Source organism: Lithobates pipiens, unplaced genomic scaffold, assembly GCF_037356315.1.
Source record: "Lithobates pipiens isolate NorthernLeopardFrog02 unplaced genomic scaffold, aLitPip1_a1.2 Scaffold_13, whole genome shotgun sequence".
In the NCBI taxonomy this organism is placed as follows: Eukaryota; Metazoa; Chordata; class Amphibia; order Anura; family Ranidae; genus Lithobates; species Lithobates pipiens.
Window position 1 is genome coordinate 188,492,901 of NW_027507718.1, and position 27,192 is coordinate 188,520,092.

Sequence of the window (27,192 nt, forward strand, 5' to 3'; positions counted from 1 at the left end):
CCCTCCTGTCCGATCCAGCCAGATGGAGGGGGAATGGATCCCCATTTGTTTTTTCCAGATTGGAGGTAATCCAGGTGTAAAATATATGTAAATAAAGGTGGCATTCCTATGTATATCATGCTCCCTAATCATGTGATCCAGCAGCTGTAGCTCCTCTGTGTAAAGGAAACACTTGGCATTCTAGGAATTCCTAGAAATTAACTTTCAGTACCAAACCGTTGTTGGTGCTCCTCTTCTCCACAGCAGCTGCTGCTACCAGACACGGGAGTTAGAGGATCACATGATCAGATTACCTATATATATTTATTACACTACTTTTTTTTTTAAAACAGCATTTGTTTTTAGAATACTTGTAATGCGTTTCATCTTCCACTTAAACCCTAGCTGTAAAATAGGTCTATTACATAGTCGCTATATTGTACTTTATACAAACCTAAAATATAACCATTACATCCATGGTCACACACACACACACACACACACACACACACACACACACACACTAGAGAACAGCACACGGTCTACAAGAAACACATTTTATTATTTTACCAATTCACAGTACAGTGAAATAGTGCTTCAAGAAATGCACCATTTGTATTTATATAAATTGAACAGAATATAGTGTTTAAGCTGATGATCTCTTTAGAGAGAGTTTATTTGGGCGAGACAATCAACTAAGCAGCCTAAAGTTTCTGTACCACCAGATGAAAAAGTTGCTATTAGCACTGAACTGCTTGCCACAAGATTCCCAGATAGATTTTTTTTTTTTTTTTTTTTTAAATGGGAACTCTTATTGAAACACTTGCCAAAGCAATGGCTACTACAAAACTTAGGGGAGGAAATGCTTTTTGCAGACCTTTATCAAGCAGCTTTACATTTCTAGACCGTTCAATTACTACTCAACTAAGAGCTGGTTAGAGGTAACTTCTAGTAATAAATAAATAAAACTGCTTCTCAGTGAATATTCAAAGTGACAGATGTATCCTAGCAACAAACCATTCAAGTATAGTACATCCCATGTACAGGACTTTCGCACCATAACTCCTGTGTTCTATCAAATTAGAATTTAAGTGGTACATTTCAGTATGCAAACAAATAGAGAATACGGAGAAGTAAAACAGATATTTAAGCAGAATGAAAGATAAATCAGTCTTTAAATTGAAGAATGCTTTCCATAGCCTCAATGGTGCTGGTCATTTGCTCTTTTCTGTTTCCAGTGAGTGGATTACTGCTCCTTTGATTGCTATATAAAAAAAAAAAAAAAAAAAAAAAAAAAAAGTTAAGATGACATATAGAAGATATCTTGAGAAAATCCTGCATGTACACATGCACTTTCCTTAGAGCACCCATCACCGACACCTTTGACATACCATTTACAAACACCACAATTGTCCTAACATTCTAATGTTGCAACCTTAAAGCCTCACTAAATGCAAGAAAAAAAAAAAAAATTTTATATACACCATTTGAAGTTCTATATTATGGTTATCTGGATTGTGGCTTTGATTATACAAGGAAGGTTTAGTGGCACTTTAGGTGCTGTTTTGGTGAAATTAGAGGGGTTTTCCGCCCAGAATCGCAAATATATATCAGTACATCTCTACACACCTAAATGTGGAAAGATGTTGCAGAGAGGTCTGTTTAAAAGGTAAATTTCAGTCATAAGGGAGTGGCAGAACAAGGCTTTTACCTTTATTCCAGAGCAACAAACAAGTTACAACACTGGACTGTAACTTCCTGAGAGTGGTCAAAACAAGTGCTTTGAAAAGGGAACATGCAATATTTTTTCCCCGCCATGTATATTTAGGTTCAGAAGAAAAGAGAAAATTATTTCTTCCTAGTAGGGAAATGACAAATTATGTTTCACAATTACCCGTTTTAGCCAGGAGGTGGCAAGTATGCGTCCGGGTAGCTGCTTTACTGCTTGGCTGTACAGGCCTGAATACCAGGTTCTGGTTAAGGCCCCATTCACACATTTGCAGCTGTTCACACGTAATCACTCATGAAGCATTGCCTGTGAATGATTAGCCCTTCATGCAGCTAGTCTGTGTACAGGGCCAATCATCCACAGGTAATTGCTGCATCAGAATTACATGCGATTGGCTGCAAACAACTGCAGGAGTGGTCAGCCTCCCAGTGATATCAATGGGGCTTCCCATTCACAGCTAGTCACAGGGTCTCCCACAGCCAATTGCGAATGGGACCTTTCACATGAAGAAGTCAGCTAAATGACCCAAGAGACATTCATATCCCTTCAGTTACAGACTGTGCCTTTTAGATCCAGTTCTTAAAGGGAATTAAACCCTTGTCCTTACACATTTGATTGCTCACCATGCACTGCCACACAGTACAGCATGGAGATGGTCCTACATTTGAAATGTTTACTTGCAATAAAGAATTTTATACAAATAAAGGATATAAAATATGAGTTAAATGCAAACCTAAAAAAATAAATATGACCAAAACGAACTAGTTTCTCTTTTAAAAAGGAACACAATGGCTAAAAGTGAAAACTCAGGTTTAGAAGGTGGCACTCAAAGTAAAACCTGTACTCCAAAAGAGTGTGTACCTCGTATTCCTGCTTTTAAGAAGTGGAGGCCAGTCCTTGGCACCCTGCATAATTCTAAACTCAGCATATTTTTGATAGAAAAAATAAAATAAAAAAACATACTGGATTGCAGAAAATGGGTAAATAAGCCTTTACTGTACACACTGGTCTCCACCCAGCCCAAAATTGTTCACCAAATTTGTGCGAACTTTTCATATTTCTAGTACTTTGACAATGGGAAGCCAGGTGCAGAACACAACTGGGGACATTTATCAAGCAAATTAGCCATGGAATACATTGCAAATCAGTCTGCATCTCCTTTAGCAAAGTCTGACAGGTTAATAGACCTGTGCAGCCAAGTGCAACACATTGCAAAGTTCGAAGCCAGATTTGCTCTAAAACAGACAATGAATTAACAAATGGTTAAAGCGGAGTTCCACCCTCCCCCCCTTAAATTCCTATGTTCTCAATGTCTCCCATGCCACCCCTACAGTGTACAGTGCTAAAAATGTACTTTTTTTGGTTTCTAGATACACATACACCTCTATCTGGGCAGCACTTTCTATCCCAGCCGCCTAGGCGATAACGTCATTATGCAACTCCTATCGACTCCTGGGATAGTGGCATCATCTATCCCAAGCAGTGGCGCTGCGTCCATTAAGGGTGCACGGGCGCCACCCCCCCCAATCTATGCATCATAGCTAGATTCATTCACTATCCATGGGTGCTGCCACCCCCCTAGTCAGGCGTCCAGCCCCTTTTCAGATGTTAGGTGCCTGAATTACAGCAGCGGGGGTGTGTTTTTGAAGCACCTGATTAGAGCCATAGGCTCCAATAGGCTTAAGAAAAAAAAAAAAAAAGAAGGACATCACCGGACACAGAGCAACCACGACTATATGGGTTATACGCCCCCTACTGGTGGTCACTGGCAGATAGACAGGAAGGACCTCAGGTTTTGTAGCAAAGCAATGAATATCCCAAAAAAGATGGGAGGGACCTCTGTGTTCCGTGATGTACTTCAAGAAAAAGATTTTACAGGTAAGTATGACGAAAAAAATCCTATTTTCTTTATCGTACATCACTGGATACAGAGAAACCATAATGACTATGGGATATCCTAAAGCAATGTACTTGAGGGGGGAGGGGGGGGAGAAGACAGAAACTGCCACCTGAAAAGGACCTTTTCTGACGCCCAAAAAAGTATCGTCCGTAGCTTTGATATCCACCTGGCAAAATTCTGTGAATGTATGAACAAAACTTGAATTCTGAGCTACTGACTCCTGATGGTGGATGGCCCAAGATACTACCAGGTGTGTGTGGGTGAGTGCTTTTACCAAAAAGAATGGGGGGGGGACCTTGCCCTTTCAAGCCATAGGCTTGAATAATTAACTGGCAAAACCGATGAAAATAGGTAAACTTTGATACCCCCTGTCCATTCTGTGCTCTACTGGCAGCACAAACCAGAATTTCTGACCTGTACTGACAAATCAAGTAATTCTGACCGCCAGAACTACCTCCTGCCAACTGAGGATCAGAAAAGGCAAGACATGGTCTTGATTTAAGTGAAAACTAGACACCATTCTAGGCAAAAAACGGATGAGGATGCAAGAGCACCTTATGATGAGAGACAAAGAACGGCTCCTTGCACGAGAGAGCTGTCAACTCCGACAGTCAACTTGGTGAAGGGATAGCCACCAAAGCCACTTTCCAAGATAAAAGGACCAATAGAGGCCGCTTTTTGAACGGGGACAGTCAAGATCAAATTCAAGTCCAAAGGATAGCAGAATGGCCTGACAGGTGGGACGATTTATGTTACACGCTGTGTGAAGTATGAATCAAGGCAGTGGTGGTCATCAACCCTGTCCTAGGGCCCAATAACAGGCCAGGTTTTATGTATTACCTTGGGGAGATGAAGACTAGAATACTGCAATCACTGAGCAGCAAATGATATCACCTGTGATGCATTTTAGTTATCTTGTAAACCTGGCCTGTTAGTGGGCCCTGAGGACAGGGTTGATGACCACTGAATCAAGGAATGGAAAGCAACAGCCTCGGGAAAGAAAGAAAAGAAAAGACAGACCCTTAAGTACAATTTTTTTTTTAAGGCCAATTTCCTTTCCCCTACCGATTGGAGAAAGAAAAAGAAAATCTCCCACCCACATATTTCTGCGGGTGCCACTTCCTGGATTCACCCCAGGCAACAAAATATTTCCAAGTCCTGCAATTTAATTTCCCCAAAGCTGGCTTCCAGGGGCTCAACAGTGCCAAGATACAGGACTCAATACCACTAGGTTCCTCCAAACTGGGAGTGTCCAAACAGTGACCCCCGCAATACAAGTGTATACCAAGATGGGAGGGACCTCTGTGTCCCTTGATGTACATCAAAGAAAGGGATTTTACAGGTTTTAAAAATCCTGTTTTCTTTTCTTACATCAGGGAACATAGTAGTTACTATGTGGGATGTCCCATAGTAATGGCAGCTTAAGGGAGGGAGACCACAAAAAACAGGAGGCCAGAGGACTCATACTGCTCCCAAAGGCAATATCCTCATGACCTTTAATATCGATTTGATAAAATCTGATAAACGTATGGACCGAAGACCAAGTCACGGCCTTACAGATCTGAGCCATAGAGGCCTGATGATGCACCACCCAAGAGGCACTAATCGCCCTGGATGAGTGTGCTCTAACATAAGGAAGAATTTTCTTCTTTAAGCTGAAGCTTGAACAATCACTTGACGAATCCATTTGAAAAATAGTAGATTTTGACACTGCCTGTCCACATTTTGGACCTTCTGGCAGTACAAAAACATGCGTTTTGTGAACCTGAGCAGTCAATAGACTGATCACTCTTACTACATCAAGGGAATGTAGTTCTTTCTCTTCCCTAGATTGAGGCTCTGGGGAGAAAAAAGCAAGATTATTATCTTTGTTTAAATGGAGAAAAAAAAAAACCCACACCTCATCCTTATGCATGATCAAATATGTCTCTTTACAAAACAAAGCCGCTAGCTCCAATACTCTTCTAGCAGAAGAAATGGCAACCAGAAAGATCATCTTTCTTGTCAAAAAGAACCAAGGAAATTTCTCATAAAGATTCCCAAGGATTTTAGAGGTGCCTTGATGGGGGGGGGGGGGGGGGGGAATCAGTGTTACCCTCTGAATAAGCTTCAATTCAGATCCCATATGCAGGAAATCAGGGGTCCTGCCTTTGACATACTTCCTGGGGTGCCAACCCCTAGATCCACACCAAAAAAACATATGCCTTCCAGACTTTATAGTAAGCGATTCTGGGAGGTGGCTTCCTGGCATTAATCAAGGTAGACACTACCGAAGGAGATCACCCACAATCTTTTATGGAGTGGGATTCAACAGTCAAACCTGTTAAATTTTTCATCCGTAAGGTAGGATGAAATGCAATAAGGTCTGAGTCGGAAAGACTCCTACTGCCATCTTTATGATCTCGGTAAATCAAGATCTTCTGGGGCCCGCTGGGGCCACCAGAATCACCTCCTTTCTTTCCTGCTTGATCCTGCAGAGAAGGCACGGAAGTAGTAGAACTGGAGGAAATGCATAGATTAGTGAAAACTGATCCCATGGGAAGACTAATGCGTCTGTTCCGCCTACTAGCAGATCCCTTGTTCTCGACACAAAGTTGTCGACTGTTGTTGAATCTGGACGCGAATACTTCCATGTCCGGAATACGCCATCTCTGACATATCGTTAGGAAGATGTCGGGGTGAAGAGAGCATTCTCCAGGAAATAATTGTTGGCGGCTCAAGTAGTACACGTGCCAATTCTCTATTTCTGAAATGAAAATTGCAGATAGGCAAGGAATGTTGTGTTCTGCCCAAGCTAGAACATAATTCACCTTTTTGGGCTGCATGACCTCTCGTGCCCCCCCTGGTGATTCATGTAAGCCACCGCCGTGGAATTGTCAGACTGAATCCTGACATGACAGTCCCATAGTCTGACCGTCCCAGAAATACTGCCCAAATCTTCCAAGAAAGTTGATACGCAAGGTCCTCTAACCTGGACCATATCTTCTTCCAGGGCTGCTCCCCAGCCTAGAAGGCTGGAATCTGTTAACACCTTCCAGGATAAAGATTTTTTTTGCTGGATAACCAATTTAGGCTCTGACTTACATTGAGTCAAGGAAACAAGGCCTGAATCTTTTTATTCCAAATCGACAGGATGGTATTTTGAAGCAGTTTTGAGTAAAAACTGCACGCAAGGAACGGCCACCATTTCCCCTAAAAAACTCCTGCACAGCCGAATGGAAGGAATTTTGTTTTGAGAAGTTGAATTAGTCCTACAATGGAACCGATTCTTGTCTGGGGTAAGAATACCTTCTTCTGTATGGTATCTATAACCAGCCCCCAAATACTGCAAGATCCTTGATGGTTTTAAGGAGAATCTTCCTAGGTTGAGTATCCAACCAAGAGATTTCAGGTAGTTACAGCTGTGATCACTCTGGTTTTAGACCCAGGACTGAATGATCAAAAGCAGATCTTCTAAATAGGCTAAGATCGTTATGCCTTGAGCCCTTAATTTGGCTAAAGGAGGTGCCAGAATCTTTCAGAACACTTGGTGATGTGGCTAAACCGAATGGCAGGGCCACAACTGAAAAGATAATTTTATATTTAAAAAAAAAAAAAAAAAAAAGCAGAAATTTCTGGTGAGCGGGAAAATTTGGCACGTGGAGATATGCATTTTTGATATTGATTAAAGACAAAAAACTCCCCTCCTTGCAGGATGGACACAACTGATCAGATTAGGGAAAGGATCGGATGTTTAAGAGCCGATTCAGATCTTCGAGATCTAGAATGGGTCTTGCCTCCGTTTGGTTCTGGAACCATAAAAGGTTTGAGCCAACCCCTGTGCCCTGTTCCACTAAGGGAACCTCTGATATCACAGACTGGGATAACAGCTGATCCAGAGGCCAGAAATACTTTTTTCTCTGGATTCTTGGGAACATTTTCCCTAGCCTAGAAAAAAATAATAATTTGCTGAAATCTGTCTTGACATGGTTCCTGACAGATCTTGAGAATTGCAGGACCTTTCCCCTCACCTGAACGAGTGGGGGTACCCCTTCATGAGAAGACTTTAGCATTCTGCTTTGTGGGCTTTCTGCCCCAACATCTCTTCTGACCCTGGTGCTGCCCTTGGGGACTTTCCCTTGAACCTGGCGGTTGAGGCCGTCGAGACTGCCTAGAACCTCTTTACTGGTTAAATAGCTTTCCCCATTAGAGGTCCTTTGGATGTACTTATCCAGATAGTCTCTAAATAGCCGTACCCTATGAAGGAGAACCAAACTGGCTAAGAGCTTTCTACACGGTGCTTCGGCCGATCAATATTTCAGCCACAGAACTCACAAGAATGCACTAGTCATAGTCCAAGCATAAGCCATAATGAGTCTTTCATAGCATCTACTGTGAGACAGTGCTTCAGATACACCAGCCCATTGCATACATAAGCTTTTTTAGCCATGCATGAATAGGAAAAAAACATCCCAAGATGGGGGAGGTTCTAATGAACGCAATTAGAGGTAGGTACCTCAGGAGCCTGTGCTGCAAGCAGCAAAAAAAGGTTGAGTAAGGGAGTACACAAGCAACCTGTCTTGTGATGCTACTCCTATATTAGGATCCTCCAAAAGGGATAAATAAGTATCTTCCAAATATTTGGGAAGATCTACCTGATCCCCAGCCTCCTGTACCTCAACAAGAGGGTCCTGAGGACTAGATGGGAATCTGCTATGTTTAGCCCCACTATGGAGAGACATAGCATTAATCTTCTTTCCAATTTACAAATGGTAAAAGAAAAAAAACCTTTTGTATGATATATACAGGGATTGAAGCGTTTTGTGCAACAGTTTCCCCTGACGGCTTAATCTGACTAGCCACATCCCTCTCAGAGGAGGATGACTTTTTTTGGAAAATAATTCAGTTTAAAATCAACTTCCTACATGTGTGACCGGTGTCTTACGCTGTTAGCCGCCTCCCCCCCTTCAAAGGAAAGTGCTTTCCTGCACGAGCAGCGTCCTGTGGAGATGCAGGCATGGCTGGGTGGGGGAGTGGGGCGGCGGGGTTGGGGATAAATCCTCCACTTAGTGGTCGCGGCCTTTAAAAAAAAAAAAGACAAATAAAATTGTCATCTTATATTATTTTGGGGGCAGTAGGCATGACATACACAGAAGGAGAAATTCCTGAGAAAAGCTCCCTTACTTTATTCTCGCAGCAGGGTTTTATCAGAGATAAAGACCCAATCTTCACCCTTCACGGTGGGGCTCTGAGACCTTTTAGGAAACCTTCAGAAACCGGGGAACCGCGGGTTATCCACAATCCTGGACCTGCGACAGCACCCTGCCAGTAAAAAAAATGTATGGCCTTACTACCAAAAAGTACTGGATCCCAGGGCCCAGCTCTCAAAGAAGCGTTCGCAAGCAAAACCTAATTTCTTCGGACATAAGGCCCGGGTACCATTCATTTAGCCCATGAAAAGTCATCAGAACGGATTCGGTCAGCATGGCTAGCCCCAGCAAAGATTGCTACCAGTGGAGCTCAGCACAGCACAGCACATCTTTACTCGTGTCCAACACCTTAGACACTGGCGGAAAAAAAAAAAAATAAAATAAAAAAAAAACTTACTCCCCCCCAGTAGTGGGAGGGGTTATATTGGAAGTACACATCTTGCCTTAGGGGCGTGCCAGTGTCCATCACCTACTATGTGGGTTATATGGACCACTGATTACCACTATGGCTCTGTGTCCCCTGATGCAAGAAAAGAAAATTACAACTGCAAAAAAACTCACCATGCCTCTTAAATACCTTGGACTGTCTACTTTTCAAAAATGAGTCATTTGGGGGGTATTTGTACTTTCCTGACATTTCAGAGCCTCAAGAACTGAGATAGGCCATCGGTGCATCAGGTGTGATCAATTTTCAATGATTTGCACTAGGGGTGCAACGGATCGGATTGTTCCTCGGTCATGGATCGGATTATTTTTTTTATTTTTTTCTCTGACCCGAAAACACACACACAACTCTTGTTGTCACACCCACTGGAGTTTTAGATTTCACAGTTATTTTCAACACAAAATGGAGCTTATATGCTTAAATACAGTATTTGTAAATTCGACAAACTGTTTAGATGGTAAATTTTAAAAGCAACAGCAAACCTGCTGACCTTACATGGTTGCTAATGTGACAGAACACCTCTGATTTTCACATTTAACTAAATGTTCTGTCACATTAGCAGCCACGTAAGGTCAGCAGATTTGCTGCTGCTTTTAAAGTTTAACATCTAAACAGTTTGTCAGATTTGCAATTGCTGTATTTAAGCAAATAAGCTCCATTGTGTGTTAACTGTAAAATCTAAAACTCCGGTGGGTGTAACAAGATGTCCGCCTGCCCCCTTCTCACTATCATTACTGTGCAGGAGTGTGGGATGTAGCAAGATGGTGATGAAACGGCACTTCCTGAGGAGACAGTGGCCGTTGCCAGGTGTACCAAGATGGCCACCGTTCCGGAGCTAGGCCAAAGCCGCAGCCTTTCCAAAGCCATGCGATCAGCTGACCGTGTGGTGTGCAGATTCAAACAGGTTGACCCGTTCAGATCACGGATCGGTGACGACCCATTGCACCCCTAATTTGCACCATAGCTTAGCTTGTAGACTAATTTTCACAGAGACAAAATAATTTCCACCAATTTGGGTTATTTTTTTTTTATCAAAGATGTAGCAGTATACATTTTGGCCCAAATTTATGAACAAAAAATTACTTACTTATTTGAAAAATGTTATCATAGAAACAAAAAAATAAAAATTAAAGTCCCCCCCAAAATGTTTGCTCTTTTTCCACTTATGTCGCAAAAAATAAACACACAGTGGTGAATACCACCAAAAGAAAGCTCTATTTGTATGAAAAATTAAATAAAATTGTTTGGGTACAGTGTTGCATGACTGAGTAATTGGCATTGTGAGAGCACCGAAAGAAAAAATTTGTCTGGGAAGTAGGCCCTATAAATGCAACTGCAGTAAAAAAAAAAAAAAAAATGCAGACTTACCATTGCTGCTGCAGGATTCTGAACATAACAGGAGGAGTTCAATCTTCACCCATCACAGCAAGCTGTCATAAAAGACCTTCAGGAACTGGGTGCCCCTTATTGTGGGGTCCACTCCCCTGGACCTGCATAGCACCCTGCAGGAAAGCACCTTGGTCAGAACAAATAAACACTGCACCGGGCACCATTACGTAGGGTCCTGCACCCTAAGGCTGCATTACAGGCAAAACCTCAAGGACTCTTCTCTCCTAAGAGGCTCTGGTACCATCCATTTTGGCTGATTGGGGACCAATTCACCTTACAGGCGCTGGTGGAAAAAAATAAAAATAAAACTGATGTCCTTCCCGTGTAGGAGGGATTATATAGGGGTGGACTTCCTATTTGACTATCTGCCAGTGTCCATCCTCCAGTAGTTGGCGTATAACCCATATAGTCATTATGGTTGCTCTGTCTTCTGTGATACACAATAAAGAAAGGTGAAATGCAAGCGCAGAGCATTGCGCTCACAGTTCACCCAGGTGTGTTAAAACAGCGAATTAATATTTGCTTTTCTAAACACTGACCCGCCTCTCCACCAATCGGGAAGCGTGGGTGTGCTACCTGTCACCCAATTGTCTGAAACGACAGGCACTGTGATTGGAAGCCTATCAGGTGGAGGAGAGGAGATGCATGGAGGGCACAGCGAGGCAGCAATTGATGTTTTTTTCATGAATTTTTCAGTTTGCTTCCCCCCCAAAAATTTTGAGCACCAGCCGCTACTGATCAAGAGTTTTTGGGAAGCCCAATAACGAAATCTTGCAGTATCAGCAGACCGCATTATGTGATCAGGAGGGGCTTGGTGCCATTTTGGAAGATTCAGATCTGACAGGAGGAATTGTAGCCTCTGTTCGGGACACTGCTGGATTATGAGATCGGGAGCTGCATGTTGGGAAGCCAGCTGCACCCAATCCTGAAAATACACAAGCGGGCTTCAGATGACTACAGATGGTCTGTGCCCGTTTCCGAGAACATGTAATGACGGCTATAGCGTGGACCTTAATTGCCGGGGAGGAGGTCAATAGATGTCCTCCCGTACATGAGGTTCCGGCTCCTTACCACGTGGTCAGCTGTCAGCCAATAACAGCTGATCATGTAATGTAAACAAAAGATCGGTAATCGCTTTTCTTTTTTTACCTGCTTGTGCCGACAGCGTGAGCAGAAGAAAAAGAGAGAGAAAAAAAAAAGCCGATCACCTGCTTGTGTCAGAGGGACAACGGTTCTGAAGAGGGCGAGACATCACCCAAGTATCTGTGCCCACCAGCGCATAGGTGCCACTGGTAGGTAGCATTGCTATGCCCATCGGTTGCACCCATCAGTGCTGCCTCATCAGTTCCCAACCAGTGCCACCTATCAATGCCAGTCAGTTGCACCAATCAGTGCAGCCCCATAAAAAAATAAAAATAAAAAAATTTAGAAAACAAAAAAGTTTTTTTTTTATATAGTTTTTTTGGGTAGTGTTGCATGACCGTGCAACTGTCAAAGAGCGGCAGTGCCAAAAGCTGAAAATTGGCCTGGGCGGGAAAGGGGGTTAAGCTCGTTTGGCTGGACTTCCCCTATGAATCACAAGAGCACAATTCGTTTTGCACTCCTGTGACCCATTTTCAGCAGAGAGCAGGCTGAAGTCTGCTCTTTGCTGACATCATGGATGTCAGTCCAGGCACTGCATTATCACGACAATAAGGTCTGGATCTGCCAGGTGCCTGGACACCTGGCTCAGCCTCTCAGTGAGCTGCTGAGAGCCTGAGCTAGCCACCCCCTCCACAGCCCGGTGCTCCAATGAGCACAGAGAGCTGTAATTGACAGTCTACAGCTCTCTGCTCATGGAGCTCTGGAAACCGAGCGATCGGTGGTGTTTGATCGCTGGGTTCTCGGTGCAGAGGCACCAGGGGACAGAAGCAGCAGCGGACCCATGCCGCATCCACCTGGGCAAGTATAATATCCTTTAGCTTTTAATTCAGGGGATAGGAGCTCGGCTTTAAGGTTGGGTTGCATTCAGTCATAAGTGTTATTTTAGAGCAGTCAAAGTAGGAATTTATCAGACTGTATTCTTGCGAAAAAGATTTGCCCAACAGTGTCTAAATGGTTCTATTTAGCACTGCTTTGTCTTGCAACAAGATTAATAAATGTCCCCCAATGACTTACTCAGAATGAGTTACCCAAAACTGACTTTTCAGCTCAAATTTTTTTAAAGAAAAATAAATAAAGTGGATTCCTGGATGAAACAGCTATAGCAGAATACATTGAGGTCGATTTACTAAAACTGGAAAGTGCAAGATCTGGTGCAGCTGTACATGGTAGCCAACGTCTAAATGCAGCTTGATCAATTAACCAATTCGCACCTGCGCTAGTCAAAAGACTGGATCCTGCGCAAATCGTGCCACTCAAATAAATACACAAATTCAAACTAATATAAATATGTGCATACATATAATGCCGTGAAAAAAATATATAGTTCATAAAACAGCACGGGTAAAAAATATAAAAAAAATGGAGAAGGGATCAATGATAGAATGTCCGCTACTCAAGGCTCCCAGAACTCTCACCTTCAAACGAAGCGAATAAACAAATCAAACAAACTCCAGGATTCTCTTATTTCATTCATTAATAATAGCCATCAGGAAATCCAAAGGAGGGATGTAATGATACAATTCCGCCACTAGAGGGCCAGGCCCAGCTTATAGAATAGGTAATATGGATCTTCACTTCTATTCCACAGTGTATGGCTCAAAATAAGAGAAAGGAGAGAGAGAGAGAGAAAGAGAGAAAGAGAGAGAAAGAGAGAAAGAGAGAAAGAAAGAGAGAAAGAGAGAAAGAGAGAAAGAGAGAGAAAGAGAGAAAGAGAGAAAGAGAGAGAGAGAGAGAGAAAGAGAGAAAGAGAGAAAGAGAGAAAGAGAGAAAGAGAGAAAGAGAGAAAGAGAGAAAGAGAGAAAGAGAGAAAGAGAGAAAGAGAGAAAGAGAGAAAGAGAGAAAGAGAGAAAGAGAGAAAGAGAGAAAGAGAGAAAGAGAGAAAGAGAGAAAGAGAGAAAGAGAGATCTACCTGCCGTTTTTTAAACTACTACACTATGGAAGTCTCCTGTTTCTCTCTCTCTCTCTCCCCCTCCTTTCTCTTATTTTGAGCCACTGTGGAATAGAAGTGAAGATCCATATTACCTATTCTATAAGCTGGGCCTGGCCCTCTAGTGGCGGAATTGTATCATTACATCCCTCCTTTGGATTTCCTGATGGCTATTATTAATGAATGAAATAAGAGAATCCTGGAGTTTGTTTGATTTGTTTATTCGCTTCGTTTGAAGGTGAGAGTTCTGGGAGCCTTGAGTAGCGGACATTCCATCAGTATGCCATCATTGATCCTTTCTCCATTTTTTATATTTTTACCCATGCCGTTTTATGAACTATACATTTTTTTCACGGCATTATATGTATGCACATATTTATATTAGTTTGAATTTGTGTATTTGAGTGGCACGATTTGCGCAGGACCCACCCCTCTATATCCATTATTTGATAGTTTGTGCTCACTATTTTGTCCTGCTGCATTTTTTAGTTAGCATTTGCACTTTATATCACTCAGGCTCTTTTTCACAGCATCTGTGTTTCATTAATTTTGATTTTGGATTTTGTTCCACTCTAGTCACTCATTACCACTTAGCGGCGCGAAGGCTGACCACTTTCATAGTCAAAAGACTGCTACAGCGCGGACGCCAACTGCCGGGTGGACGTCCCTGGATGTCCTCCTGTTTACTTCCCCTCTGTGCGCCGCGGATCGGGGAAGTTCTGTGTTAGCCGTGTCTCTTGGACGCGGCCAATCACAGAACGTGCTAAATGGGCAATCACAGTAGCCATTTAGCACTCAATCAGCGTGTCCAATGGGAGGTGATCTCATATGTAAACATGAGATCATCTCATCACTGGCTCTCCCTCATCACACAGACAGCGTGTGGGGAGGGAGAGCTTCCGTGCTGCAGCGTCAGTGAAAAGTGAGTTAACACTAAAATACACACACACACTCACCTGTCCCCAGTGCCACATATTAGTGCCATATGTCATTGTGGGCCTTCAAAAGTGTAATAGGTAGTTAACAAGTTAGATGTGTCATTTATGCTCATAGAACAAGTGATGGGGCTCCCTGCATGTTGGGCCTGGCTGTGAAAAAGTCCCACACATGTGGTATCGTAATACTCAGGAGTAGCAGAATGTATTTTAGGGCATTATTTGTGGTATACACGTGCCATGTGAGCGAAATAACCTATTACAATGACAATTTTGTAGGGAATTTTGTATGCAAATAATTGTGGGAAAAAAAATGACAACACCAAAAACCTCACCATGCCCCTTACTAAATAGCTCTACTTTCCAAAAAGGGATAATTTGGGGGTACGTGTACTTTCCTGGCTTGTTCGGGTCACAAGAAATGAGACCGCCAGTACATCAGATGTGATACATTTTTTTATGATTTGCACCACAGCTTGTAGACTAACTTTCACAAAGACCAAATAATATCCACTAAATTTGATTATTTTTTACCAAATATATGTAGCAGTATAAGTTGTGGCCAAAATTCATGAAGAAAAATTAATAATGTACAAAATTTTATCACAGAAACAAAGAAAATATGTTTTTTTCCCCCTAAATTTCCAGTCTTTCATTTATAGCGCAAAAAATAAAAAACCCAGGAGGTGATCAAATACCACCAAAAGAAAGCTCTATTTGTAGGAAAAATTTTTTTGTACATTTGGATACAGTCTTAAATGACCGAGTAATTGTCAAAGTGTGAGCACGAAAAGCTGAAAATTGGTCTCGGCAGGAGGGGGGTTTAAGTGCCCAGTAGGCAAGTGGTTAAGCTTGGACAAAACACACACACACACACACACACACACACGCTGATTGGTTTCTATGCAGAGCTGCACCAGATTTTGCACTCTCCAGCTCACCAATTCAACCCTAAGGTCTTTAAAACCAACAGGGTCTAACAGAAGGTGGTAGTTGAAAATACAAAAAAGTTATTTTTCAGTGGCAGCCTAAAAGACAAGATGTGAGCACTCGGTCAGACCCACTACCAAGGAAACTATACTAGGTGATGGGAGCTCAGCTTAAAAACAGGTCCATTTCATTCAGACAAAACAAAATCGCTACTACCATTTTAAACAAGTTAAAAGGATCATATTTTAATGCTCTCTCATGCTTTAGTGGTGGCTTGGACCAACATGGCTAGGAAAGCTTGCATTGAACAGAATTAAATAGTTGATACTGTACCAACTTTTGCCATTTTAACCAAAGGCAAACATTTTAAAGTATATTCTGGTGTAAGGTTTGAAAACAAACCCCAACATCAACATTTTATCTTTGGTGTACGCAATACGGAAAAGCTTTAATGACCGATAACCTATTGGTTTACTTCCTATACAGAAATATTTTGGACACGCGATTGGTAATGGCTTTCTGAAGAAGCATTTTAGAACCAAAATAAGTAAGATCAAAAAAAAAAAAAAAACCCATAGTAACATTTCTATCCAACTGGAAATTCCTCAGCAGGAGAAACTACACTGTGTGCATCAAAAGGAAGCACAGCCCTGTAAGCTTAGGATGGCAAGGCACACGCCTGCTCCTCCATGATAACAGAGTCAACACTGCACTGTCATATTTCCTGTGAAGACTGGAAGTTCAAGAAAGCAGCACAGAGAGCAGGGGCAGGCAACAGTGAATATGTTAACTACAAGTGCTGGGGTAAGAATTTAAACAGTTCGTTGAGAAACATTTAGTTTTGCTCAATGTGTTAAACTAAAAAATTTCTGAGGGTTAAGACCCCTTTCACACCAGGGCGTTTTGCAGGCGCTATAGCGTTAGAAATAGTGCCTGCAATCCGCCCTAAAAAAGCTGCACCATTGTCTGTAGTGTGAAAGCCTGAGGGCTTTCACACTACAGCGGTGCGCTGGCAGGACTACAGGGAAAAGTCCTGCCAGCAGCTTCTTTGGAGCGGTGTGTTTACCGCTCCTCCACCGCTGCTCCCCATTGAAATCAATGGGGCAGCGCTGTAATACTGCCGGCAAAACGCTGCTATTGCTGGCGGTTTTAACCCTCTCGGCCGCTAGCGGGGGTAAAAGTGCCCCGCTAGCGGCCAAAATGCGCTGCAAATCCGGTGGTAAAACACCGCTAAAAATAGAAGCGTTTTACCGCCCACGCTATGGGCGGTGTGGTGTGAAAGGGGTCTTAGAGTTTCAACAGTTAGTTCACCTTACCAAACAACTGCCTATGCAGGTAAGGGGAGCCTGTAGAGAAACAAGCTGTAAATAATGCCCTTGCTATAGGTGTAGGCCATTTACCTACCTCCAGAAGGCTGGCCAGATGACTCCCAGAGATGGCATCATCCTGTCTTGCCAGGTTGCTAGGACATTGCTAAGAAACTCAGTTGATTCAAACCCCTCTGCATGTGCTCCCCTCCGGATGCAGTAGCTCTGAAATCAGTGATATTGCAGTGGACTACACATAAGCAGAGGTTTGAGAGCACATTCCTGTGACGGTGGGAGTGTCCTAGCAACAAGGAAGGACAGAAGGATGCTATCTGGGAGTATTTTAGTCAGGCTTTGGGAGGTACGTAAATGGCTTACACCTATAGCATGGGCATCACCTAACTTTTGTCAAACCACAAAGTTTGTTTAGCCAAAAGCTCCCCTTACCTGCATAAGCAGTTTTTGGGTAAAAGTGAACTAACCCCTTTATGAAATATCTAAAGCCAAAACATACATTTTTGGTTAGTGTGCAAGTGCCAAACACCAGAGATTCATCCTCTCAATTTGCCCTGATGTCAATAGTCAAAAAGTGATAGGATGTCTAAAATTCATCTTCAGAACAGAAAATTAGGTAAATTCTTCCGTTTTGGTTTTGTGACAGTGGTTTAGGAGATTTCATTTTAATTCTGGTTTGGATGAAAAATAGTGAAATCTACCCAATAGAATAGACAAAAAATAAAATCCACTGACAGATATTTAAGCCAGTCCACTACCCTAAATATGGACTGTAAGCTTTTTGAAATGGGTTATGTAAAGCTGTTCTTACAGTATTGCACACTGAAAAACAGTTACTATAGGTCATGATGATATGGACACAACCAAGCTGAGCTCCCATGAGGATTAAGAGTACATACAGATGTGCTGGGAAGGGCTTGTTGCCCCCCGTCACGGACCAGAAGAGTTCTGCTGCTTGCTAGTGTCTGTAGGACTGCGCCATTAGAAGCAAAGGAAAAAACAAAAACAAACACACACCATGAAAAATCCACAAAGCAAAGTAAAAAAGGCAAATCTCTGCAACATGGGGCTGATAACATACCGTGTCTGGTCACATTTTCTGCTGTGTTTAAAGCCTGACCACTCAAGTCGCTCACTACACTATCTACAGTCCGATGGTGCTTTAGGAAGAATGGCAGAATGAAGCGACTATAAAGAATCTGAGATCCATTCCATGAGAAAGGAGCCATACACCACAGCAAGAATGCACACTGCAATACAAAAAAAATAAAATAAATAAGTCACATGTTTTCAGTCCTCTTATAAAAAAAAAAACCTTGATCTATGGATTCATTATTGGTTGGTAAGAAGTAATGAATGATTCTCCTTAAAATTGCATCTTTAGTTCTACTACTATTTCCTAATATTTCCTCTGACATGAAGTGGCTCCCATTTCCTGTTGTGAGTGCTGACCTCATTTACTTGTAGCAGACGATTCCTGGAAACCTCCAACAATATAGCACACACACTACTCTGAAATATCTTGACTGCATGGCCGCTTCCACCCCCTCTGCTGTGTGCTTGCTTTTCAGTAAGTGACAGCACAAGCACTGCAACAGTGTTGGTCTGGGGCTGGTGCCTAGTGCTGGAAACCAGTGCTGTCAATGCAAATTATGTATTTGTCTCCTACAAAGTAGCATCGGCAGACAGCGGTGGGGGAAGAGGTGCGCTGGAACCACCACTATCAAAATATGGGGGGGGGGGGGGGGGGGGATGTGCTACGTTTTCTGAAAGCATTGTAGAAAAAAAAATGCATTTTTATGTTGCAAGATATTTGCACAGTTGAAAAATGACAGTATATATATATATATATATATATATATATATATATATATATATATATATACATACATATATATATATATATATATATACACACACTGATTTCACTCAGATTGCAGCTCTGAACAATAAGTGAAATCAGGGAGAAGAACCAGCCATCAGCAGGTTCAGAGCAGAGAGTTCAAAATCATTGACTGTGAGCCTGCTGACAAACTCATGCCGTCTAACCACAGCACGAGAAGCAGGGGGCGCACACGCCTGCCAACTATGTGTGAATTCAGTAAGTTTTTACTTCAACTGGCTGAAGGGGGTTATTGTAGGGCTGTAATTTTTAGGAACTCACTTAAATTTGGACAAAACAAGAGTCTAGTAGATATCCTGGGTATGATAAAGTTTGAAACATGAAAGCATAAAATATTCAATTATAACAACATTTATTCAATAATGTCATTAAATCAAATATACTGAAAATTTGCTCAGTTGCAGAATTGTTGCGGTCATCACTTTCAGCATGATGACAAATTTCCCCCACAAATCACTATCGCTCAATTCTGCAAGTGATTGGGAATCACTATCGCTATTTTCTAGCTGGTCTAAAACCGCTTTTTGACATAAAGACGCTTCTTAGTTACCACGGACATGCTCATGTTTCCAGGTAGAAAGCACAGTAAATGCAAAAATATACATCACATACATATTAATTACACACACACTGGGCAGAGCATTAGTGATGAAAGGGATGTGAAATGACTTGATACAGTAATGTAATATTACTGTGTTATTTTTTTGTGTGCAATTTTAGAATTTTCCGCTAGGCTCCGCCCCCCGGAAACACATCCGGCACACAGTACATCAGGATCCTGGGGACAAGGTAAGCAACTTTCCCAGGATACTGCAATGCAATCCTGAGTGTGACTCGGGGTTACAGCTATTGGTAATGAAAATTCATCCCGAGCCACACTCGGGAATACCACTATGGGAGGTTAAAGAGGTTGTAAACCACCCTGAGTAATTTGTACCTATAGGTAAGCCTAGAAAAAGGCTTACCGATAGGCCCTGTAAATATCTCCTAAACGTGCGCCGGTTAGGAAATATTAATGGTATACTGCGCCGATGAGGTCATCGGCACATGTGCTCTGAAGGGACGTCACCTCGTGCCCTTTTTATCAGGAGCGAGTGGCTCCGTGACCAGCTGCTCCCGTGTGCATGCGCTGGAGTGCTGTGTCATGCAGCTTCGGCTAGTCACACAAACCTGGAAGGAAGACAAATGAAGATGGATGCAGCCTGCAGTGGGGACTACATGGGCTTCGTTTGAGCCAAGTGTAACATAATGTGCACATTATTCCTTTACTTTGGGGGGAATTTGCGCAATTCTCCACAAAAATTTACTTCCTCTTTAAGATTCACAGCTATAAAATCTTTGTCTACAGGAGTGCCTAGGCTCCCATCATATATCAGTAAGCGTAGTGCTATATTTCAGGAGTTCAAAAAGGATACACATTTTCAGGGAGTGTTTAAGCACAAACATTTCTACATTTTCCCTACAAAATAGCAAATCTTGACTTTTCTGAGCTCTGTTCCATTTTAGGCATAGTAAAGACATGAAGAAAACCTTCTCACCTTTCCCAGGTAATAAAACGGAAACCAGAAAAGAAAAATATCCGAGAAAAATTCCACTACGCTGAACACGCCATAAACCACCCAGTACGTCAGCCATATTGTGTCATCTTTTTTGTCGGCGCTTTCAATGGCCTTAACTCTGTGGAAGACAAATCAACAAATCCTATACAATGCCAGCTTAAATGTATCTCTATCAAACATTGCTCCCTCCTCCTTTTACACAATTGCATCAATTCCCCCCTCCCCCAAGTGCCGATACACACTGGAAAGTCGGTGTGGGAAAGGCACACTGCGTGCACATTTTCCACACCACACATGAACAAGCTGCCCTTACAAAACATGTGGGTACAATTGTTATAAAGAACACTGCTCCAGGTTGGTCCACTCTTGCGCACACATCGCACACACTGGGTGGCAGACCAGTTTTCAAACCTGTACACATGGCAAAGGAAGCTCGGTCGGCTGCACTCTAAAAACTGTAACCTACCTTGATTTTCACAGAATAGAACAATGCAGCATAAAAAACACCAACATGATCAGTGAGGTAGAGGGATATTAATGCGTTTTGTGTTGCTCTTAGTGCTTACCTTATGATTAAGTGCCAAGAGCAGCATGAAACATGTTGTTATCCTCTCATCTCCCCCACAGTGATCATTACGGTGCTTTTATGCCGTTTTGTTCTATTTGGTGGAAATAAAGGTGGATTACAGTTGCAGAGTGCAGCTGCCCAGACTGTCTTTTGCCACCTATAATCGTTAATGGTACCCAAAACACACAATTGCAGTACATTTGTGGGCACCAAACTGCATGGTACCTCACCGCCATGCGGTTTGATGCTGTGCAATCTGAAGCGCACTTGCAATATATGTTTGGCAACCCAGTGAAATGATTGGGCTGTCAATACGGAAACGCGCAAGACCACGCACATTGTAGTGTGAACCAGCATTTAAGCTACATTCACATTTTTTTTGCCTGATAGCATGTACCTGTGAGAACCCCAGAAAGGAGGGTCCCAGCAGTTAGCTGTGTAAGGCAACTCCATTGAAAGCAATGGGAGACTGCCAGCACCTGCAGCTAGTTGAACCCACTCGCATGTAATCGTCATGTAGCGATTACCTGCAAGTGATTTATGCAGCACAGAAAGAAGACAAGTGGTAAGTGGCACATTAAAGTGGTTGTAAACCCTTACATATAGTATACCCCAGTGAAGTGACTGGCCTCAGATGACACACAGAATAAACAAATCCCCCTACATAAGTTGTATCTGATTATCTGCAGCCTTCTCTTCATCGGTTCAAAGCACTGAATTTAGGCCTGGGTCACACCTATCCAGGTTGCTGTTGGTGCGCTTTGCATTTTTTCCACACACACACACACACACACATTTTTTATTTGTTTTGCATTTTTTGGAGGGGGTATATTGTCTTGCAGGGGAAAAAAAAAAGCAAAGCACTGCATTTTTGATGCGGTTCTGCTGCATTTCCATTGATGTATATGGAACTAAAAACGCAACTTGTTGCAAGCAAAAAAAGTCCCCGACTTTTTAAATAGAAAAAAATAAAAACCCCACACCAAAACACAACACACGTGAAAAAATGCAGTGAACATGATCCATAGGAAACCAGGTTAGGAAGATTGTGGTGCGTTTCTGCAAAAATAAAAACACATTGAAAAACGCTGAGGTGTGAACCAGGCCTTAAAAAGCTCCAGTCACCTTTTTTTTTTTTCTCCTGGGGTCAGATAAACTTGGCAGAAGTGATTCATGCTGGAATGAGGCAGCAGACAGAAACTACACTTTGTGCTCATAACCACTTCCGAACCGGGTCACACAGATATACGTCGGCACTTTGAAAAGGGATATCGGTATCCTCTTCAGGGAGCAGTCCAGTTTCAGATAAAAAGTGGTCTCTGTGGTGGATTCTCTCATCAGCACCCTCTACCGCTTACCGGAGCCCTCAGTAGCAGCGGAGGCAATCGGGTCTTCTCCCTGGCTTGGTATGGAGACAAGTGAGGGGAAGATGGCCCCTGCCCTGCAATGGTATGGCGACGGGTGGAAGCAACGTCAAAATGTCACTTCCGCCAATAGCTCTTAAAAGACTATTACTATTGTATTTTAGTGTAAATATGAGATCTGGTATCAAAAAGACCTCGGATCACATATTTAAGAGGTCCTGTCATGCTTTTTCTATTACAAGAGATGTTTACATTACTTGTAATAGGAATGAACGGGACAATTTTTTTATTTACAAAACAGTGGAAAAATTTTAAAAAACTTTTTTTTTTTTTTTTTTAAACGCACTCGTCCCACCGAGCACGGATACAGAAGTGAACGCAAACATGAGCAGCGCCCGCATATGAAAATAGTGTTCAAACCATACACGTGAGGTATTGCCGCGATTGGTAGAGCAATAATTCTAGCCCTAGACCTCCTCTGCAACTCAAAACGTGCAACCTGTAGAATTTAAATCGTCGCCTATGGAGATTTAAGGGTAAAGGTTTGTCACCGTTCCACAAGCAGGCACAATTTTGAAGCGTGACATGTATCAACGGCCGCCATTTTATTCTCTAGGGCAGGGATTCTCAACCAGGGTTCCTCCAGAGGAGGCTAGGGGTTCCTTGAGACATGAGAATTTCTGCCTCTCAGATAAGTTCCCACTGATACCATTGATCTTTTTAGCCATCTGTAAGGGGACAATTCTCAGTGACCACAAGTGTAAGGGGCATGCTTACCACTGACCATCACACTAATGTATCATGGAGTTGTAGACTTAGTCATTTTTACCGGTGGTTCCCTGAGACTGGAAAGTTATTTCAAAGGTTAGTCTGTGTTGAAAAGGCTGCACTTGGGTGTTAGAAAAATAAATAAATGGGAGGTATAGATATATATTTGGGGGTTTGAAGTAATTTTCTAGTTTTTAACTTGTAAACACCAAATCATAGAGACTCGGTCCTTAAGTGGTTAATTGAGACAAGTACACATTATAGAGCGATATGCTTTGTTCATTTTTCATGCCTGAGGTTTACAACCACCTTAACCGTAGTTTTGTGCTGGGAGAGGTTCCTCTAGACATGAGCCTACAGAATCTTTCTTCCCACAGCCGATACAAGTATATGAATACTTACGAAGTGTAAGCAGGATACACAAAGCCAATCAAATTGCAGACCAGAGAAGCCCCATAGCCAAATACCAGGTACAAGCCCAGAGAGCAGAGGGAGCCTAGAGAAATGGGGTATGAAGCAGGACACCTGTTATATATCTAGCAAAGCATAGCACTACGAAAAAAAAAAAAAAACACACACACACACAGGTGACTTGTTAAGATACTGATTTTTTTCTTTCTGTCTCATTGAACAAGAGAAATATTTCAACCACTTATATCCTTTCTTTAAAGTAGTGCTAAAAGCAAACATGCTGGCTGGAAAATGCATGAGAAATAGGGCAGAGCTAGGCAGTTAATGCAGTGTAATAATCCTCCGTCTAGCACTGTAAGCAGCCCAGGTTCACATGATTAGTGTCACCAGACAATCATTCCCCCTCCCCCTCCGTGGATATTTTCTGCCAACCCTTATCAGTAATGTCCATAGCCTTGATGGTTGATAGAAGGGTATGATGACATGTAAAAGGAAGAACATTACAAGGCAGTTTAAAAGCCAGACTTTCCAGCACATTAATGAACTGCAGCACCAGTGATCTTTGGATGTTTATTATATAGATTTCTTTAATGGCAGCTGGCGAATGGCTGTGCAGGCACTGTCACCACACACACACACTACAATCAATTTTATGGTGGCCATACAACTTTGAAATTATCTGATTGATGTGCAATTTGACCAAAAAAATAATAATAATAAAAAAAAAAAAAAGACTGAATCTGAAAACAATCAGCCAAAAGTTCCCTTCGATTCAGTTTGATCAAATCTGTTCTAAAGCAGTTGATCAGCCAGGATGGAAAATTGATGGTTTTGTATTGATCAGTACCACTGAGATGCTTTACTCATGAATGGGATCACATAATGATTGATTGGATAAGGCGATTGCCTGGTGGAAGCAGAGATGAATTGAAATCCACTTCCCTGCATGTCATATCAGTTGAATGACATAGAATATTCTTGTTGCACACGTTCCTGGAGTAACTGGGTGCTACTGAAGCTACCAGCTGTAAAGCTGGTCATAGATGGGTTGAAATTTGGACAGTTCAGCAGTGACTGGTCAAATTTCGATCCATCTATGGGCAGGCTAGTTATACAGAAGTCAATCTCTTGATTGACTTCTGTACACACAACCTGTTGGGGTTTTCAATTAGTGCAACACTAATCACGGTAGTCTGACAGTGGGGAACTCTCCGCGGCTGGAAAGTTACAATAGCTCCATGGGAGTGATTCCCCTATCAACACTACGTTTTACTGCAGAAGAACAATGCAATAAAAACCTGCCTGCTCACTCTTACAGCAGAACTTCAGTTCCGCATAACTAAAATGTAACTGTGTACAGCGACCACTAGCCTGACCATACATTACACAACCTGATTGCACAATTTCTTTGAAGCAGAACTAAACCTTCCCATCTTTGCTTTGGTTAGATCTGCAACTACCATGGTGCTGCACATGTGATCAGGTATGACACCAGTTTGATAGCTTCACAGTTGGGTTGAGGGTAAAAGCAACTGTCACAATTAGCATTCACAGCATGCCTTGAATAAAGCGGTTTTGTGAAAACTAAGTTGATGGGCTTAGTTCCCATCAACTATGTATAAGGGCTCATCCACACAAGTGGTTGGGGAGGGGGTGTAAAACCCTGTGATTAAGCCGCACTCTTACTGTGCCAAACTCCCTCACCCCCTTTAGCCGCAGAGGCAGTGGTCAGGGGTGTACACATGCCAGATTTGTACTCAGTGGGCTGCAAGCAAGGCACATTGTTTTGGTGCACTAGTGCAGGATGCAGGGTGTTACAACACCTCATCTCCTGTCACATGATGCAAACGCAGATCGCTCTTCAGAGAGCAAAAGCTAATGCGAAGGAGCCCTAAGGGCCAGGTTCACACTGCTGCATGGTGCAAAATCGCATTCGATTTGCACCGCAGATCACATGCGATGTCCATGCAATGTGATTTAAGCCATACAGATAGTATGGCTGAAATCGTATCACATTCGAATTAACTCGCACAGGACCCTTTTTTTGGGCCGCACCAGAATCGGATTGCATGGCACCCATGCGATCCGGGTGGTGTCCGAACTGACACTTCACAGTGCAACATGTGAGCCGAAATGGGGGTGTCGTTAACATTGTACGACACTTCCCAACAGTTCGCATATGTCAGTGTGAACTGTCGTGTGAGTCTGGTGCAATGCGGGAACCCGCAGTGGAATCACAGGGTTCCCGCATCGCACAAGTGTGAACCCAGCCTAATGCTTCAGTCATACCAGTGATTAGACCGGCGCTGCAGCGATCAGAAACTGCAGCGCCAGTTCTGCTTATCAAAAGTGAGCCAGTGGGCGCTGCTTGCCCCATTTATTACGTCAGGTCATTGCGTCTGCAGCTACTCGCTGCACTGTCACTATGACAAGTCACCGATGTCTGTAGCTGCTCGCTGCACTTTCACTGCGACGGGTCGCCGGTGTTCTGCCTAATGGAGTCCGGCCATCCATATGTGTCCGCTCCGTACTGCGCATGCGCAGTACGGAGCAGACGAAGCTTCGGAAAATCTCCGAAGCTGAACGGCGCCTGCGCCGTGAGTGGAGGAGGTAGCCGCACTATCCAAGCGGACATAGGGTTTAGAATTTTAGAGGGCCCCTCGCGGGCGAGCTTCGCTCGCCACGCTTCGGGCTCGGCCTCGCTGCGCTCGGCTCTTTTTTATTCTAACTCTATGTCCACTTGGATAGTGGGGATAGAACCTGGACTCACAGCGCAGGCGCCGTTCGTCCTCGGCAATTTTCGGAATCTGTGCTCCTGTGTACTGCGCATGCGCAGTACGCAGGGGACAGCGTCTGATGGAGGACCCTATTTGACAAGACACCGGCATTCGCAGTTGCTCACGCCTCTCGCACTATGACGGGTTGCCGGAATTTGCAGTTGCTCGCACCCCTCTCATCACAACAGGTCGCTGGTGTCCACAGCTACTTGTGCCTCTCTGCACAGCCAGTGATTACCCGCAGGGATCATCGGAGGATTCACTTTTTGCACATCTGTGATCCCTGCAGGTAATCACTGGAATCTATGAATCCTACCACTACTATTCACACTGGCTCTAATCACTGGTATGAATTTAGCAGGAGATCCTGCCTGAACACTAACCAAATATATTATTTACATTTGTCCTCAAACTCGTTTTGGTAGATTGCTCAGAGATTGTATAGTGTATGGTCATCTGTAGCGTGTCTCTCCCGTTGGATGACCTGATGACAAGCAGGTCAGAGGCGCCCCTCCCCCCAGCCACACCGGTAGCCAGGTAATTCTTCTTGATGCCGGTCTTCTCCTCCACCTTCCCCAGCATGCGGGACACGAAGTTGTCGCCATTAACGTAGTTGTTGAACCGTTCCCGGAGAGAAGCCATGGCGGAACGTTCCCCACTCCTCACCCCGGACATAATGCCTCGCTCCGGGCTGCTCACGTCATCCACCCCGCGGCTAATCAACGCCTGGGGGCGTGCCCCAGGTGTAGGTCAGGTAGATAAGGGGAGCGCGGGCGGACCGTTAGTATAATACAACGTGCACTGTGGGGGGTCCTCGGTTTAGTCTTATTGAGACGTGTAGTTCTATTATAACGCTAGAAATATCTAATAAACCTGAATAGGCGCGTTATATAGCGCTAATCCCTCCGGCGTGGCACAGGACAAAACACTGGTCACAGGGTCTCCACCATTCCA

At 43.1% G+C, this 27,192-nt stretch overlaps 1 protein-coding gene across 2 annotated transcripts; it reads right to left on the reverse strand.

Annotated features, from left to right (window-relative positions):
• Nucleotides 1-515: 515 nt before the first annotated feature.
• REEP6 (receptor accessory protein 6) lies at nt 516-27,079 on the reverse strand. Of its 2 annotated transcripts, XM_077476001.1 has the most exons (6): nt 26,766-27,079; nt 23,453-23,546; nt 20,330-20,468; nt 17,970-18,138; nt 17,788-17,861; nt 516-1,243 (listed from the first exon to the last, which is right to left on the reverse strand). In XM_077476001.1, the coding sequence occupies exons 1-6, from the start codon at nt 26,911-26,913 to the stop codon at nt 1,226-1,228; spliced, it is 642 nt and encodes a 213-aa protein (XP_077332127.1). In that variant the 5' UTR covers nt 26,914-27,079; the 3' UTR covers nt 516-1,225. The 2 variants fall into 2 exon arrangements, with proteins under 2 accessions (XP_077332127.1, XP_077332128.1); XM_077476002.1 differs by lacking the exon at nt 17,788-17,861.
• Nucleotides 27,080-27,192: the final 113 nt, after the last annotated feature.